Source organism: Coptis chinensis, chromosome 7, assembly GCF_015680905.1.
Source record: "Coptis chinensis isolate HL-2020 chromosome 7, ASM1568090v1, whole genome shotgun sequence".
Lineage (NCBI taxonomy): Eukaryota > Viridiplantae > Streptophyta > Magnoliopsida > Ranunculales > Ranunculaceae > Coptis > Coptis chinensis.
The window spans coordinates 3,537,553-3,555,859 of record NC_141462.1 but is presented as its reverse complement, the minus strand read 5'-3'; the positions used below and the strand labels follow the sequence as shown (position 1 = coordinate 3,555,859).

The window sequence follows — 18,307 nt, the reverse complement described above, 5'->3', positions numbered from 1 at the left end:
AATAATATATATCAATTACTCAATTACCATTCTTAAAGACAAGCAGTTGATAGAAAAGCTAAACTATAAAAACATATACAAATTCAAAAGTCATAAAGTTTGCGTTTGCAACACCTCTCTCCATGCACCCAAAAGTCGTAGAGTTTGCATTTTCAACACCTCTCTCCACACACTAAAAAGTCATGGAGTTTGCGTTTTCAACACCTCTATCCATGCACCAAAAAGTTGTGGAGTTTGCATTTTCAACACCTCTTTCTATGCACCAAAAGCCGTGGAGTTTGCGTTTTAAACACATTTCTCCACGCACCAAAAAGTCATGGGGTTTGCATTTTCAACACCTCTCTCAATGCACCAAAAGTCGTGGAGTTTGCGTTTTCAACACCTCTCTTCATACACCAAAAAAAAAATGTCAAGTAAGCAGTGACAATACTAACAAACACTATGCTTAAAACACAAATATTATTTATGCAAGAAGCGCATGAACCAGCATACCCCAAGTTGCAAAGGCAAAAATGTCTTAACGTTCACTAAGCTGGAATTGAGTCATAGCATCAACCCCCAATCAAATAACCCGCTTCGCAACATAGCGTATCATAAGCAAAGTTTAGTAGTCTTAGCCCACACAAGTACATCCTATCACAAGTCCTTTTTCATCGACTTATATCCCCATAAACAAACATATAGTTCTTCTACAACTTGAACCCAATTATCTTTAAAGTGGGTAGTACAACAACCACCTACGAATTAAGTCTTGTGGTTTCAATGCAATCATAGTTAAGTATGTACATAAAAGATCTATACTAACTTCATTATACAAGTTATACAAATGGCTTCTTTATCATAAATTATATCAAACAACAAAACAAGGAGTATATATTTGTATATGCAGTTGTTTTACTTTTTGCAATTTGTGTATCCCAGTAATACACATGTCTGAAATATCCTCCACGCCTTTTGCATTATTCGAACTCATCTCTGTTACCATTGTATAATTAAGTCTTGTGGTTTCAACGCAATTATAGTTAAATATATACATAAAAACTCTGTATTAACTTCATTATACAAGTTATACAAATGGCTTCTTTATCATAAATTATATCAAACAACAAAACAAGGAGTATATATTTGTATATGCAGTTGTTTTACTTTTTGCAATTTGTGTCTCCCAGTAATACACATGTCTGAAATATCCTCCACGCCTTTCACATTATTCGAACTCATCTCCGTTACCAATGGATTATTCATATACTCTTCGACCATCTCGGTAGAGAAAACTATATCATCTGTCGGTTTCAGCGTCTCTATCACATCATCATCAAGAAATACAGTGGGAATGTGATCCATGTTGTCGATTGGTATACCATTTGTGGCATACAAGGAGACTCCAGGCACACCATTTTTAGTCCCATCTTCAATATCACGATTGGGGGCGGCTTGGACCCGTTCGATTTCCGTAAACGGTGGCTGCTACTCTATAGTTTCAACGTCCTTTTTGAAAACAAGAATATCAGTAATCATAGCCTCATGGTTTAAAGCAACATGATGTGGCTGATGCTCAACACCATGGGTAAATTGCCCCTAACCAGCTCCTTTGGCATCAATACCAACACTAGCATTAACAGATGTCATGTCAAATGGGCATTTGCTACTATCAGCTTTGTCATGCACTTGCATGGCAAATATTTCAATCACACTGTTTTATTCTTTTGTAGTAATATTATGTTTATTCTTCGCTGCAAGGAACGAATTCCATCCGACGAAAAGGGGGTGGTATATGTATCAGTGTACTCGTACCCCTACAAACGACCATCATTGGGTACTACTATAAGAGCCGCTCACTAATGAGGCATGCTTGCTTGCCCGTTACTGTGGCATTCCCGCTTGCCTACTAATGAGGCGTGCTTGCTTGCCCGCTACTGTGATATTTCCGTTTGCCTACTAGTGAGGTGTGCTTGCTTGCCCGCTACTGTGGCATTCCCGCTTGCCTACTAGTGTTGCATTCTGGCATGCCCACTAGTGGAGCAATGACACTACTCACTAATATAGCACCCAAGTTATATATAGCAGGTCCGGAGATATGTCAAGGGATTTTTTCCATATAAAGCTTTTGGAAAGATTTCGTACAAAGAAGAAAATATCTCATCAAATAATGAAAAAGTATCTTAGGCAATAAGAAGCTTAACATATTTATTTTCCTATAAATACCCAACAATTATTTCAACAAAGAACTACGTGCATTTTTTAAACTTGATTATAGATAACGATTTGGATAAGTATACAACCATTAGTGGTATAGTCTCTCTCACTTCATATCAACCTCTCTAACAAGATTATTGGTGTGTTTGCGTGAGTTTTCACCCAAATAGTTTTCATTCACTTTAATATCAAAGAGTGTTACATCAATAATTTTCATGTTCTGACATAGCAATTTCTATAGAAAACTGAAGAGACTAAAAACTGAAACCTGCAAAAAGGCTTGAATTAAAAATGTGTCAAATTGTCAATTGCCCTCCACTACGTGATTTAATCACTCCGTTTCAGACTTTCAGTCTAGGCAGTCCAGCACTCCAGCCCCTCAATTTCGACTTCAACGGCCATTTGTGGAACCGAAATAATTAAAGATAAAAGTGTCGTAATCAACGAACGCAGAGAGGACCATTAAACATTTGAACCCATGGTCCAAAATCTTGTCGCGGTCCTTTTTTCTTCTGCAAAATGTTTTTTTTTTTTCAATAGTAATCCATCACATTGATATCGGAGGGTTCCAGTACAAGTAGTCAACAAGATCAGAATTTATTGGATTTATCTCTAGAACAAGTGACACCACAAGTCAAGTGGATGATCTAGTGAAAGACGACCGTTATCTATGGAACGACTAAAGAATCAATATTTCGTACTACAGACGCAATATACACTTAAGTATACTTTTGGCCTATATATTATTATGTAGCTACCATTCCTGCCTAGCTGATTGACTGACCAAGATGGATCAAATTTACTCTACTATTTTCAGTTTTAAAATTTCCCAAGTTGCTGATTTTTCCATTTTTTTTTTTTTTTTTTTGCTAATTTTTCCATAGACAACACTGGCCTTGAGAAAACCTAAGCTATAATTGGATTAACTTAGAAAATTGGAGATGAACTCTCCATTATACATGCAAAATTCACTGGCCTTGAGCAAAACATTGTTTAGGATTTTAGGGGTCTATTCATGTCCAGGTAGTGGCGGAAAAGTTTTGATATACTTGCGTCATATATGACAGTGAATTTTTGGCAGTAAGGCTGCGTACCAACATGCAAACTTAAATAAACCATTTTAATAAATGATTGGATTTTCTTTTGCAATCTTTTGTTTTACTACAACTTGTCAACTTGAATGGGTGGATTCCTAAGAGTGTCTTCATTTTTTATTTTCTTTTTTCCTAAATATTTTTTTTTTTCGACAAATTATGACATTCTTGTGTGTACAGTCTTACAGAGTGGCACATTTTCACCAGAGAACAACGTTTATAAAACATTCCTAGTACTTCACGTTTCCACTCGTGGTCGTTTCTAGTTCCCCACTATTTTGACTCACAGTTGATGCGACCTTGAGTTTGCTCCCCAAAAGTCACTAGCTCGATTATCTGCTGGGCCACTGATGAGGCAGTACCTAATTAATCGAGGTGCTCGTAAGACTATGATATCAATATCGGCCGAGATGACCCATTAATCGCATATCACTTGTAAACTAATTAGTTTTTTTTACTGATTTTAAAATTTTTCTCACCGAATTGACCGATTAATCGGCCCAGATAACCGATTTCTCACTAAATTGAGAAAACAAATTACTGAAAGCATCGGTTTCCCACCCAAAAAAATACATCAATTTTTTAACAAATTAGATTTTTAAACCGTATAAATAATAATAGAACATAATCAACACACAAGGCTAAGAGTTTACTTATTTTTTCGTCCTTAACGAAAGTTAAATATACTAATTATTGTTTTATCTCTCTAATATATATTATCTATTCTCTCTCCCGCATTCCTTTAAACATTTAACATAATTTGTTGTATTTGACATCTCTATAGTACTTCAAAATTAAATTGGTTAAATGTGATTATGAGAATCTGATATTTTTTGTTGCATCTCATATAATTATTTAGAAATATTTAATATGATTATATTATTATGTATTTTGAAAGTGTCATATATATATATATATATATATATATATAATTGATTAAATATAACTTATTAAATCCGATTAATTACTGATTAATCGCATATTACTCCTCGACCGGTTAGTTTCGAAAACCGATTTGGACACCCAGATATCTAGAAGCCAATAACATTATTGGCCGAAATAGAGAGTAAAATAAAGATAGAGAGTAAAATTCTTTGTATATATACAGAGGGAATTAATGATAGAGAGTAAAATTCTTTGTATATATACAGATGGAATTAATGATAGAGAGTAAAATCTGTTAACTTTAGCTCTACTTTTAAAGGGATAGGGAGCCATTGGACTCAGCCTAACCCTTTACACACGCCTCTTCTTTTTCCACGATTTTTCCCTGCCTCACGAGGAAAAGATCTTCATAGTCAGTCCATTGACTTCATTCTCATGCTAATGATTCAGTGCATCTCCTACCAAAAAAAAAGATTCAGTGCATCTTTATGCACTACATTATTTTAACACCGGAATGTGTTTAACCATTTTTATAGAAGATAGAAGATAACAACGTTCATTTCAAGAATGCCAAATGGAATGGACAAAACATTGGGAGTTTCTCATTTCAAAAAATTATTCACAAAATTTTATTACTTTTATTTAACTTTCTAGATAAAATTCTAATTTATATCTCATTTTTTTTTTTTTTTTGCTAAAAGGTGATTGATTAATAAATAAAATAGAAAAAAAAAATGTTTATAAAAAAAATATTAATAAATAAAATGGGAAAAAGTTACAAATAGTAGCAGTACTTTACAGATACAAAAGGTAAAGATTAATGAGGTAATATTTTCTCTGGTGCCACACCATATACCGTCTGTTAAGACACAAATATATAGGAGTCATATTGTGGTTTTCAATTCTTTTTAGGAATACGGACTTCTCATTCCGCCGCATTGTTGTTCCTTTAGCTAAGGTTGCCCCATACTTGGATAGTTGGATAGGCAGTCTGCACTGAAGTTAACTTGTCTCCAAGTAGCAGTAACATTGACCAAGACAGCTTGCTCCTTAAGACTCTGCCAAATAGAATTGAACTTCCAATGCACATTGTCACTTTGAAATGCTTGTGCCACTGAAGAAGAGTCGGTCTCCACCCAAATACTTCTCCAATCCATTTCTAGAATTCTAGTGCCTTTTTAACTCCTTCCAGAATATCTCATGTCCTTATCTTAAATCAATAAAGAAAATGTTTGGTCAACAACATTAGTCTATAAGTAATATATTAATTATATATTCAATCATTATATACCAAGACAAAATATAAACTTAGTTGGTCGAATAGCTAAGCATAGGAACATTGAAAATCAAATTTCAAGCACAAATCTCTTGGAAGTTTGGTACGTTTTGCAATGGAGCAACAACAACAAAATGGTGTGGTGTTAGTGATGGTTCCTTTACCAGCACAAGGCCATCTCAACCAATTACTTCACTTAACCAGAATCTTATCTTCAAGAGACCTACAAGCTCATTTCATTGGTTCAGCAACACACAATAAACAAGCCAAGGATCGTGTTCATGGTTGGGACCCTTCAACCATATCAAATATTCATTTCCATGACTTCAAACTTCCTCAATTCATCACTCCTCCAGCTGATCCTAATGCCACAAACAAGTTCCCCAAACATTTACTACCTACCTTTGAAGCATCTGTGCAACTCCGCGAACCTCTTGGTGTGCTTCTTCGCTCCCTCTCTTCTACTCATAGACGAGTTGTCGTTGTGCATGATGCAGCCATGGCGTTTGCTGCTGAAGAAGCTGTTGGAGTTATCCCTCACATGAGGAGAAACCGAGCCGGACAGAACGGGACATCCTCGACATCTCGACATCCGCCTTTCGAAGAAGCGCCAGCGCCAAGAGCTCCGAGAACATAGGGCGACCAGCTCAAAGTGGCGCCAGCTTCATGTTCAGTTCAGCGACAAGGCTTCCGAGTGGAGCGCTACCGGCCAGTCTATTTTCGTGGGCCCTTGCTACAGTACCCGCGAATTTGGTTTTTGGAGATAAAAACCAAAATCAAGGTTTTGGAAAAACCTAACCTAACAGAACCAAACAAGTCAGAAGGATTGGAATCCAGACTAAGACAAAAGAGACAGAAACCCAATCTTGAAAGCTATCAAGATTGAGAGAGAACCTTTACAGAGATACAACCCTGTAAAGAGATAAGAGTGATCTAGTAAGGTGAGATCGTAAGGAGAGATTGTAATCTTCCTTCCTACTTTATTAAGAAGCGGCTCTTGTGGAAGTAGACATCATTGGCCGAACCACGGTAAATCTTTGTCTTGTGGTTTGTTGTTTAACTGCTTTACATTATTATTTGTTGTTGATAGTTGTTTAGCGAGTTGGGCATGTTAGTATAGGTAGTTTGTGATATTTGAGATTTATCTAGAGTTGAAGTGTGTTCATACAAGTTATATCCGTGTAGTGGGAGAACCGATTGGTATTGGTATAATCCCCAACAAGTGGTATCGAGCCTTGGTTAGAATAGCTGGGGTGTTATCCGAATCTTGGTCGAGGAAAGGTGTTTGATTTAAATTCCCGAGAGAAGATTTGAGGTTAAATAACTTGTAGAGATGGACCATTCCGTGAACACTTTCATTATGATGAGTCCGAATAGGAAGAACTACACCATCTGGAAAGCCAAGATGGAAGACTTGCTATATCGCAAGGACTTGGCACTTCCCATTGAGAATGAGGGAGTAAGACCGAGAAAAAGCCCGATGAGGCCGAGTGGAAAAAGCTTGACGAAAAGCTATTGGGTACATTCGACAATGGATAGACGGCGATTGTCTTTCACCATGTGGCCCTAAGAGACTACGTGACCCCGATCATGGAAGAAACTTCGAAGAAGACCTTTATGAGAGGAAGTCGGTGGAAACAAAGTGCTAGTCGTTAAGAAGTTTGCGCAACCACGAAGTACCAAGAAGGTTCTTCAATGTCCGAAAGCATCTTAATGAAGTACGAATATCATCAATCGATGCATTTGATGAAGATCAATTTGGGAGGCGAAGTTGAGGCTTTGTTTCTATTAGGCTCTACCCGAAAAGTTGGGAGACATTAGCGGTTTCTTTACATGGAGCAACCCAAGGATGGAATTGTTACCATGAAGATGGCTACCACGCCTTTGTTGAATGAGGAGACTAGAAGGAGTGCAAGAAGCACCTCTTCTCACTCGCAGGTCCTTTTCACGCAGAGAAACGGGGGAGAGGTCGGGCGAGAAAACCATCTCGTTCTAGAGGTGATGACGTAAGTAAATCTAGGGGTGAAGCTAGAACTCCTAAGGCAGAGAGGCAATGTTACTATTGTGCCACCAAAGGCCACTTCGGATATGAGTCGCGAGAACGAAGAGGGATGAGAAGAATAACCGCGGTACATGAAGACATGGTGCGGAGGAACGGAAACACTGGCGAGAGATACTACCGCACTAGTCGGCGACCTGAGTGGGAATTCAGGTCGATTGTGGTGTGTGTTTGTCCCGAAGTACCTCATGTCGATACGAGTGGGTGATAGATCTGAGGAGCATCCTATCACGCCACAACCGCGAGAGGGATTCTTCACTACCTACGGTTGTGGTGAATATGGTGAAGTGAGGATGGGGTAAAATGGAGTCTCAAGATTATAGGCATTGGAGATGTTCATGTAGAAACCAATGTCGGCTACACCTTGACACTCAAGGATGTAAGACATGTCCCCGACATACGATTAAGCCTAATTTCTTCGGCGGGAAATTAGATGACGATGGCTTTGTAAACTCGTTTGGTAGCGGGGTATGGAAACCGAAAGCGAGGTTCCATTGTAGCAGCGAGGAGGAAAAAAACTTGCTCTCTTTACAAAACACGAGGGCTAGTTTGTGTAAAGCGAAGCGAATTAACGCGCGTAAGAAGAAGCTTCATCCGAAGGCGTGGCACAAGAGACCGCGGTCACATGGGCATAAAAGGGATGGAAGTTCTTGCTAAGCAAAAGGCCATGCCGGACATTAAAGGTACACATTTAAATACATGTACTCATTGTTTGGTAGGAAAGCAACACGGGTGTCTTTCCAAAGATTCCCGTCTTCACGAAAGGACACCGCCCTCGAGCTAGTGCACACGAGACTTATGTGGTCCTATGAGAGTGAAGTCCTACCGGGGAGCCGTACTTTTGACATTCATTGATGATCGCCAAGAAAGATATGGGCTTATAGTCGAAGACCAAGGATGAAGTACTTGGCGTGTTTGAGAAATTCCACAAACATGGTGGAAAGAGAGGGAAGTTGTTGAAGTGTATTCGCCGGATAATGGGGGTGAGTACATTGGGCCATTTGAAGAGTATTGCCGAGTCATGGGATTCGTCATGAGCGCACCGTTCCCAAGACACCGCAATGAATGGAATAGCAGAGAGAGAGAATGAACCGTACCATTGTAGAGAGGATAAGATGCATGTTATCTCACTCTAAGCTACCTAGAAGCTACTGGGGTAGAAGCAATGCGCATACGTGCATGTGATCAACTGTCACCATGAAGAAAGCCTCGAATAGTGATTATCCGAGAGAGTATGGTCAGGCGAGAGATGTTGATTATGGATACTTGAGGGTATTTGGGTGCGGGGCATTTGTGCATATTCGAAGGATGAGAGATCCAAGCTTGATGACAAAGCCGCAAAGTGCATTTTTCGGGTTATGGAGATGAAAAGTTTGGTTACAAACTCTATGATCCGATTAACAAGAAGGTAATCCGAAGTCGAGATGTTGTGTTCCTAGAAGACCAAACCATAGCAGACTTTGAGGAGGGTGAGAAGCTAGCTGGGCTTTCACCAATGATCTTGTTGATTCGTAACCCGGAAGTTCCCTACGTGGAACGCGTCTGCGTAAGGCATTGAGAATGCAGAGAACCATGAGTTTGAAGCTCATGATGAGAATCCTATTGCTTCATGATGGGATAGAACCTATTGGTATAGAAGATGCAGATGAGATGCATGAACCACCACCGTGAGCAAAGCGAAGCAACAACCTCCCCGAGGCACCGGTAGATGGGGAAAGGAGGTCCGACAGAGAGAGACTAGCTTCAACCCGGTATCCACCACATAATGACGTGCTACTATCGGATGGTGGAGAACCTATGTACTATCAAGAGGCACTTGAAGGTACGCACAAAGAAAAGTGGTTGAAGGCCATGCATGACGAGATGGATTCTTTGCATAAGAATCACACTTATGAAGTTAGTTGAGAAACCCACGGGGGAGAAAAGTTCTCAAGAATAAGTGGATATACAAAGTCAAGCATGAGGAGAACAATCCTCACCCAAGGCACAAAGCTCGCCTTTGTTGTGGAAGGGATTCGGTCAAAGGAAAGGGATTGACTTTGATGAGATTTTCTCTCCCAGTAGTGAAGATGACTTCTATCCGGGTGGTATTGGGTATGGCGCAAGTATGAACCTAGAGGTTGAGCGACTAGATGTTAAGACGACTTTTCTTCATGGAGACCTTGAAGAAGATGTCTACATGGACCACCCGAGGGTTTGAGGTCAAAGGCAAGGAGCACCTAGTATGCAAGCCGATAAAGAGCTTGTATGGGTTGAAGCAAGCACCGAGACGATTGGTACATAAAGTTTGACTCCTTTATGGTGAAGCAAGGATACAAGAAGTCCGCTTCAGATCATTGTGCATTTGTTCGAGATTTCCGGATGGGGATTTCATCAGGTTATTCATTCGTATGTGGATGACATGTTGATAGTTGGCCCAAACATCAACAAGATATCCAAGTGAAGAAAGACTTGAGTAAGTCCTTTGAGATGAAGGATTTGGGTCAAGCAAAGCAGATACTTGGGATGCGGATCACTCGTGCGATGAAAAGAGTGGAAAGTTGTGGCTTTTCAAGAAAGCTACATTGAGAAGGTGTTGAAGAGATTCAACATGGATCGCCGAAACCCGGTCGGTTGTCCCTTGGTGGCGGCCCGCATGACCAAAGAGATGTGTCCTAAGGGTGAGCATGAGCAGAGTCGATGGAAAAGATTCCTTATGCATCCGCATGGGGCGTTTGATGTATGCCATGATGTGTACTAGACCGGATATTGCTTTCGCCCGTTGGGGTTGTAAGCGATTTACATCAAACCGGGTAAAGAGCATTGGGAAGGTGTTAAGTGGATATTGAGATATCTCAAAGGCACTCCCAAATCATGTTTGTGCTTTGGTGGAAGTAAGCCCTTACTTGAAGGCTACTAATCGATGCGGAACATGGCGGTGATGTTGACTTCGATGAAGTCCACCTCCCGGTTATCGGTTACTTTTGCGGGGGGAGGTTTCTTGGCAATCTAAGTTGCAAAAGTGTGTTGCCCTCTCCACTACTGAAGCCGAGTATATTGCAGCCACCGAAAGTGTTGCAAAAGAGTTGCTATGGATGAAGAGGTTCTTCGATTTAACGGGGCTAAAAAGTAAAAGCGGTTTGTAGTTCTATGTGACGGTCGGCGCCATCCACTTGAGCAAGCAAATCCGAAGTTTTCATTCTAGATCCAAGCACATACATGCGTTATCATTGGATTAGAGAGTACTTCGAAGACAAGCATTTGTGTATCGAGAAGATCCATACCGACAAGAACGGGTCGGATATGATGACCAAAGTCTTACCGAAAGGTAAGTTTGATGTTTGTTGTGCTATTGCCGGAATGGCGACACTCCTCCCTGATTGATTTGGCAATTGCATGGAGGTATCCCCCTCACCGCTCGGGGGGAGATTGTTGGAGTTATCCCTCACATGAGGAGAGAAACCGAGCCGACGTAAACGGGCAAACTCGACATCCGGAAGAAGAGCGCGCAAGCGCCAAGAAGCGGCGCCCGCCGGAGCTCCAAGAACATAGAGGCGACCAGCGCTCAAAGTGGCGCCAGCGCCGGTGTCAGTCTTCGTGCGACTTCGGCTTCAGAGCGAGCGCCAGCGCGCCAGTCTATTTTCGTGGGCCCTTGCTACACGATTACCCGCGAATTTGGTTTTGGAGATAAAACCAAAATCAAGGTTTTGGAAAAACCTAACCTAATGAGAACCAAACAAGTCGGAAGGATTGGAATCCAGACTAAGACAAAAGAGACAGAAACCCAATCTTGAAAGCTATCAAGATTGAGAGAGAACCTTTACAGAGATACAACCCTGTAAAGAGATAAGAGTGATCTAGTAAGGTGAGAGACTGTAAGGAGAGATTGTAATCTTCCTTCCTACTTTATTAAGAACTGGCTCTTGTGGAAGTAGGCATCATTGGCCGAACCACGGTAAATCTTTGTCTTGTGGTTTGTTGTTTAACTGCTTTACATTATTATTTGTTGTTGATAGTTGTTTAGCGAGTTGGGCATGTTAGTATAGGTAGTTTGTGATATTTGAGATTTATCTAGAGTTGAAGTGTGTTCATACAAGTTATCTGTGTAGTGGGAGAACCGATTGGTATTGGTATAATCCCCAACAGAAGCCTCTTTTGTGCCTAATGCAGAAGCCTATAGTTTTGTCCCTTGTTCTGCTATCTATGTACTCCTTTATATCTGGGAAGCTCTTGGTAAACCAGCCCATGAAGGTAGCAAGCTCGATTCTTTTTGTTTCCAATGAAAAACTAAAGCATACCCGTACTAGTACTAAGACTATCGTATCTGCAAAATGGGAAGTTTAATATCAATAGAAAGTTCATGTATGTATGTGATAAGTGATAACTGACATGATTATGATTGAAATGAATGTATGTATACTTAGACATTCCATTTAGCTTAAAACAACCTATGTATTGTAAGTTACTAAATCTAATTAACTAATTTTAATTAATATTTCAACAGAAGGGAGCTTAATTCCACAAGACACACCTTGCATTTCCTTTGAAGATTGCTTCAATGATGAATTCTCAGAGTTCTCTGTTAGAAATACAGAATGGCACAAATTTCGCACTGGGGATATATACAACACATGCGACGCTATAGAAGGAAAGTTCATCAGTGCGGTAGCTAAGTTTCAAGCAGACAAAAAACTTTGGGCTGTTGGGCCACTCAAGGATTATGTTTCGAAAATCGGAATATGTATTCTTTTCATTCTACAAACAATCTAGAAAAGCGTAAGGATGGTGGGAAAGAATATGAAATATGAGTTTAAGAAAAATCGCAACTTGCCTTTGGTATAAAATGAAAATATCCAACAAATAAACAGAGAAATGCTATTGCTGTTTATGAAAATATCACCATGGACTAGAAAGTTGAGTGATAAACATTTATCAAACTCGTTACAATGGCCATCTATGTTCCCTGGTAGGGAACTAATGAAAATTGTACTTGAACCTGGATCCACTTCGTACCCCCAAGTTCCTAACGACTAAAGCTAACAGAGCTACCCCTATAATAATGATTGAAGCACCGAGCTACTGGTTCTGAGTTCTGAAGTTATAAATTCAGCCTTCCATAACATTTCGTCGCGCCTTGTATAACATCACAGAATCATCTCAAATTGAAAGCCCAGGGAAAACATAAACCTATTAACCTTTTTAAATTATGTTTGACTCATACAGAACAAACAGATCCAGCAACCATATAAGTTAACTTTGCACAGTACAGAGTGTTCTGCTTTTTTCTTAGGAAGTTGAGCTCATTCATTCATAAAGACTAGCACAGTGTTTTCTTGTAAACATGTTGCCATATGTTTTAAACAAAAAGACATCACCCATGCTTTTAATTTATGATGATGACCGGTGTTTCAAACTTTCAAATAATTAAGTATACAATGAGGTGAGGTACATGTAATAGAATATATCCATTATTTGACAATAATTCCATGTTCCTAACCTTTATTAAATTTTTAAATGGACTGGACAATTACTTCTGATCATCGTTTCACAACACTCCATTCATAAAATAAGGTGATTATTGGGTAACGTGTCCTTGGCATATTCACTTGGCAAATCCTAAATTTAAACTCCACATACTTAGACGTTATGATCAAAATTAGTTTGAACTCTAATGTCCTTAACGTAAAACCATTAAAGATACGTTAACCTCCATGTGGCTTCATTTGTCATGGTGTATAACTGTACAAGTCGGTCATATTGACAAAACCAAGAAATGTCATATATCTGCACCCTCATAAACAATTATCGTTGGTACCATTATAGTGTCATTCACTACTAGGCATGATGCCCAAGATTATGTCATGCCAGCGCCGCCCAAAATTATAGCGTGCCGACCCTGCTTAAAATTATGGCGCGCTTGCACTACCCAAAATTATAACGTGCCTGCCCTGCCCAAAATTATGGCGTGTCTGCCCTACCTAAAATTATGGTGTCATAAGCTAGATATAGCAGGTTTAGATTTAGAAAACATATTTGTCAAGATATGCTTCCATATTAAGACTTTACATAATTATATAAGATTTTCTAGCAATTAAGGAAATGATATTTCTCATTATTATCCTATAAATACCCTATTATTTTGAAACAAAGAACTACGTTTATTTGAGAGACTTGATTTCAGAGAACGATTTGGATACGTAGGCAGCCATTGAAGATACAGTCTCAACAATTCTACAACTATCTCCCTAACAAGATCGTTAGTGTGTTCGGGTGAGTTCTTACCCAAACATTTATAAAATCAAGTATAAACACAAGTCTCTTGAAAATCACAACATTTTACATACTTTCCGCAATGGAGCAACATTCAGGTGATGTGGTGGTGGTAGTGGTTCCTATACCAGCACAGGGCCATCTAAACCAGTTACTACACTTGACTAGACTCATAGCTTCAAGAGGTTTACCAGCCTATTTCATTGGCACCGCGACACACAACCGGCAAGCCAAGGATCGTGTCCATGGTTGGGACCCTTCCACCATATCAAACATTCATTTCCAGGATTTTCAAATTCCTGAATACATCACCCCTCCCCCTGAGCCTAATCTCTCTAACAAGTTCCCGAATCATTTAGTACCTACCTTTGAGGCTTCATTAAACCTCCGCGAACCTCTAGGTGTACTTCTCCGTGCTCTATCTACTACTTATAGACGAGTTGTTATTGTGCATGACTCCACCATGTCGTTCGCTGCAGAAGAAGCCTCTTTTCTTTCTAATGCCGAAGCCTATTGTTTCAACCCTTGTGCTGCTTTCAGTACGCTCTATTACATCTGGGCAGTTGTTAGCCAAACAGCCGATGAAGGTATAACCAGATCTATTTGTTCGTAAGGAAGTTTTTTAGAAGAATTGCATTTTATATAACTAGGCGGCTATACACAATTGCTGATCACATCGCCGCTTATGCTATGGCACTAAAGCAAGCTCACTTGGTCATTTTTTATGCATACTCGTATTACCTTACAGTCGTGAAACAATTATTGAAGAAATATGTCTATGATATTAAGCATATGGTCTCACACACACCGCAAATCTAATGGAAAATCAGAATGATCTTTCATCCCAAGTTTACGTGTTTTACATCAAATTCGGAGCAAATCAGTCCTTGAATAACTGTTAAACTTCAATCTCTGCCTGACTATGCCAATTATTGTTAATTGCCAATTTCTTCATAAGCTCGATACTTGATCACCAAAGTAGACTCAACAAAAAGGGAACGAGTTTAAATAGAAAAACTCGTCTACACATTAGGTGGAATGAAAGTCAATTACTAACCCAGAAACCAAATAACCAAAACTGATCATCTTTCTTTCTTTTCTTTTCTTTTTTTTGGGGGGAGGGGGATGATGGTGGAGGTTGTGGTGGTGGAAAGATATGAGTAGGGGATGGTGGCGGTGATGGGAAGGAGATGGAGTTGGCTCTGATATCAACTAGTTTTGTGTAAAGGGCTTGTGTTCGTAATTGACCGAGGCCATATATTTATTAAAGTAGGAAGAGATTACAATAGAAACAAATATAATAGATATGGAAATAAGATCAAATCAATAATCTTAGATTATCCGTACATATTCTCCAACAATTATAGTATGCTCACAGAATGATTTTCTTATTTTATCATTCCACAGAAGAAAGCCTACTTCAACTAGGCATACCTCGCTTGTCATTTGAGGATAGCACGACTCAGGAAATGTCAGTGTTTCTTGCTAGAAATAAAGCATGGTGGAGCTTTCGCACTGGTGATCTATATAACACGTGTGATGCACTCGAAGGAAGGTTCATCAATTTAATAGCTCAACGGCAATTAGACAAAAAACTTTGGGCAATTGGGCCACTCAACCCGATCGCATTTGATTCGACTAGAGCTCCTCCTCACAAGTGTTTGGAATGGTTAGACAAACAGCCTCCAAATTCTGTTATTTATGTTTCGTTTGGGACAATGACATCGCTCTCAGATGATCAGATTGCTGAGCTTGCAATTGGCTTAGAACGCAGTGAACAGAAGTTCATTTGGGTGTTGAGATATGCTGATATAGGAGACATTTATAAAGAGAAAGAAGGAAAAGCTCCACTACCAGATGGTTTTGAGGAGAGAGTTAAAGGAGTAGGAATGATAGTAAGGGACTGGGCGCCCCAACCTCATATTTTGGCTCATTCGTCAACCGGGGGATTTATGAGCCATTGTGGATGGAACTCATGCATGGAGAGTTTGAGCATGGGTGTTCCTATTGCTGCTTGGTCTATGCATTCCGACCAACCCAGAAACACGTTTTTGATAACTGAGGTGCTAAAGGTTGGTCTGGTGGTTTCTGAATGGGCACAACGAGAAGAACCGGTTTCTTCGGACACCATTGAAAGCTCAATAAGGAAGTTGATGGTGTCCGAGGAAGGGAATATGATGAGGAAGAAAGCGAGAGAATTAGGTGTAGCTGTTCGTCAATCAGTGTCAGAAGGCGGCTCCTCTACCACCCAGTTGGAATCCTTCATCACTCATATATCTAGATGAGCCCTCAACCATACTGGAAAGATCATATCAATTGTCTGACTCCTAGTTGAAATTCTATATTTGGCTTGCATTTTCTTACATTGGAGCTTTGTTTTCGAATTGTGGATGTTTATAAAGTTTAAAATCTGTAAATTCATATTTACATTGATTTTTCATTGGTGTCTAGTATTTGGAACTTTGTTCCTAAGCGTGAAGTAAGGTTGCAAGAAAAATTCGGAAAAGGGGGAATTTCTACTGCCTGAGCATCGACAAAGGAAAATAAAAAACAAGAAAGAAACAGAGAAAAGCTACTGATGTTCAAGAAATAGGGCCAAGTGTCGAAATTTATATGTGAAGTCGCCATGGAAACATATTAAGTTGATCATGTACATATGTCCTTATGGGCATATAACAGCTATTAAATAACAACAGCCAGTACTTCAAATCGTACCGCGTTCTATTTAGAGACCGCACCATTTATTACATTTGATCCAGCTTACTCTGCCAAACTCATTTTTGGTAACGGGGGAATGCTCTGCGGGTGATGAAATACATTTTCAGGATCTATAATAGTTTTAGCTCGAACCAGTCGATCATAATTATATAAGAAGTTCTTCTCACCCCAAGTTCGAGCCATCTCAATAACATTGGTGGACATAGTTTTGTTAGTCCAATCCAAGGTTCAAAATATCGATATCGATGAATATATCAGTGTACCCAAAAACCGATATATATTGGATATATCGGATATATCCATTTTTTTGGTGATCAGTCCAAACTATTTAAAATATCAAAAATATCGGAAATATCGGAAATATATTGGAAATATCGGATTTATATTAAAAAATGGTCAAAAAGTCAAATGATATATATCGTAAATATCGGATATATCGATTATATCAGCGATATAAACTTTTATATCGGAAATTCTTATATATATCGAAAAAAAAGGTACTATATTTGGTGGATATATATCAGAAATATCGATATCGGTGTACCAAAATACCGATATATATCGGATATATCATCGATATTTTGAACCTTGGTCCAATCTAGTTGTCCGAAATCAAGATCCACATAATTTACATAACCAACTCTTGGATTCTTTGACACAAATGGTTCCATGTAGTTGTAGAACATCCTAAGCCACTTTATGAATTCGTCGCTTCTCCAGTTCTCTTCTTTACTCCAAGCAACAACATAATCAATCGTGTAAAGATTTCCAATACGACGAGGGAAAGGACTTGCTTCGCTTGGTATTGTGTTCATTATCCCACCTTGGCCATTCAAAACAATGAATGCATGAGGCTCCTTCTCCATTATCTCCAAAATACTAACTATCCCTTCCAAGGGAATTGGATTCTTGACATAATCAACCTTTACCTTAAAAGGGCTCTTGTCGAAGGACGAAAATCTGTCTTTAAAATCTGTTACGGTGTCAAATTCAGCTAAGTATGCAAATGACTCAATCCAACTCATCTCCTTGCATTTTTCTGCAGCAAATCCCAATTCTGGAAATACTTGATTCATAGAATAAACAGCTGTTGATGCGTCTCCAAGGTACAAAACCAAAGAACTTGAGCATTGGCTGCGACGAATTTCCATCTGCACTAACCATAACTGCCCAGGAGAAATCATCTTCTAACATTGGCGCGGTGAACTGCCATTTGTGTAACAATCTTGAAAGTTCATACTTAGTACCATTTCTTTCGAATTTGAAGGCAGTAACAATTTCGGGAATGGCTAGTAGTTGAATCTTCCAAGCATAAACAGCACCCCAAGCACCTCCACCACCACCTCGAAGTGCCCAAAATACGTCTTCGCCCATCATTTTTCGATCTAATACAAGTCCATTGCTACTAACTAGGAGTGCGTCAACCACATTATCTGCAGCGAGCCCATATTTTCTTGTCATTAGACCAAATCCGCCACCACTGAAATGTCCACCAATCCCAACTGTTGGACACCACCCTGCAGGAAAAGAAAGGGAGATACTGGCCTGTGAAATTGCGTAGTACATCTCGCCCAGTGTTGCACCTGACTCAATCCAAGCTGTTTTGGAATCCAAATCAATGGAAACCTGATTTAAGTTCATCATGTCTATAATCACAAAAGGTGTATCTGCTATGTGTGATAAGCCTTCAAAACTATGACCACCACTTCTTAATCTAATAGTCCAAGACCCCCTTCGACAACATAGTATTGCATTTGCTAATTGTTCCTTGCTTTGTGGCAAGATAATAGTTGATGGTTTAAGGAACGTCTCTTTGGAATATATAAGATT

General features: G+C 39.3%; 2 protein-coding genes and 1 pseudogene across 3 annotated transcripts in view; 1 reads left to right on the top strand and 2 right to left on the bottom strand.

Annotated features, from left to right (window-relative positions):
- The window catches only part of LOC147485287 (putative inactive leucine-rich repeat receptor-like protein kinase At1g66830), a 15,139-nt gene extending 9,807 nt beyond the window's left edge, over positions 1 to 5,332 (bottom strand). Inside the window, exon 1 of the mRNA XM_086573506.1 lies at positions 5,146 to 5,332. Coding sequence (XP_086429632.1) covers positions 5,146 to 5,332 — 187 coding nt within the window. The remainder of the gene's footprint in view (positions 1 to 5,145) is intronic.
- On the top strand, positions 5,015 to 16,209 carry LOC147485286 (zeatin O-xylosyltransferase-like). The gene is made up of 6 exons (XM_086573505.1): positions 5,015 to 6,007; positions 9,818 to 9,887; positions 11,636 to 11,740; positions 11,994 to 12,232; positions 13,764 to 14,346; positions 15,167 to 16,209. Exons 1-6 carry the CDS (start codon positions 5,567 to 5,569, stop codon positions 16,042 to 16,044), a joined length of 2,316 nt encoding a protein of 771 aa, XP_086429631.1. The 5' UTR covers positions 5,015 to 5,566; the 3' UTR covers positions 16,045 to 16,209.
- Positions 15,564 to 18,307, bottom strand: LOC147485285 (reticuline oxidase-like; annotated as a pseudogene). The gene is made up of 2 exons (XR_015203289.1): positions 17,085 to 18,307; positions 15,564 to 16,707 (listed from the first exon to the last, which is right to left on the bottom strand). The product of XR_015203289.1 is annotated as a reticuline oxidase-like (transcript).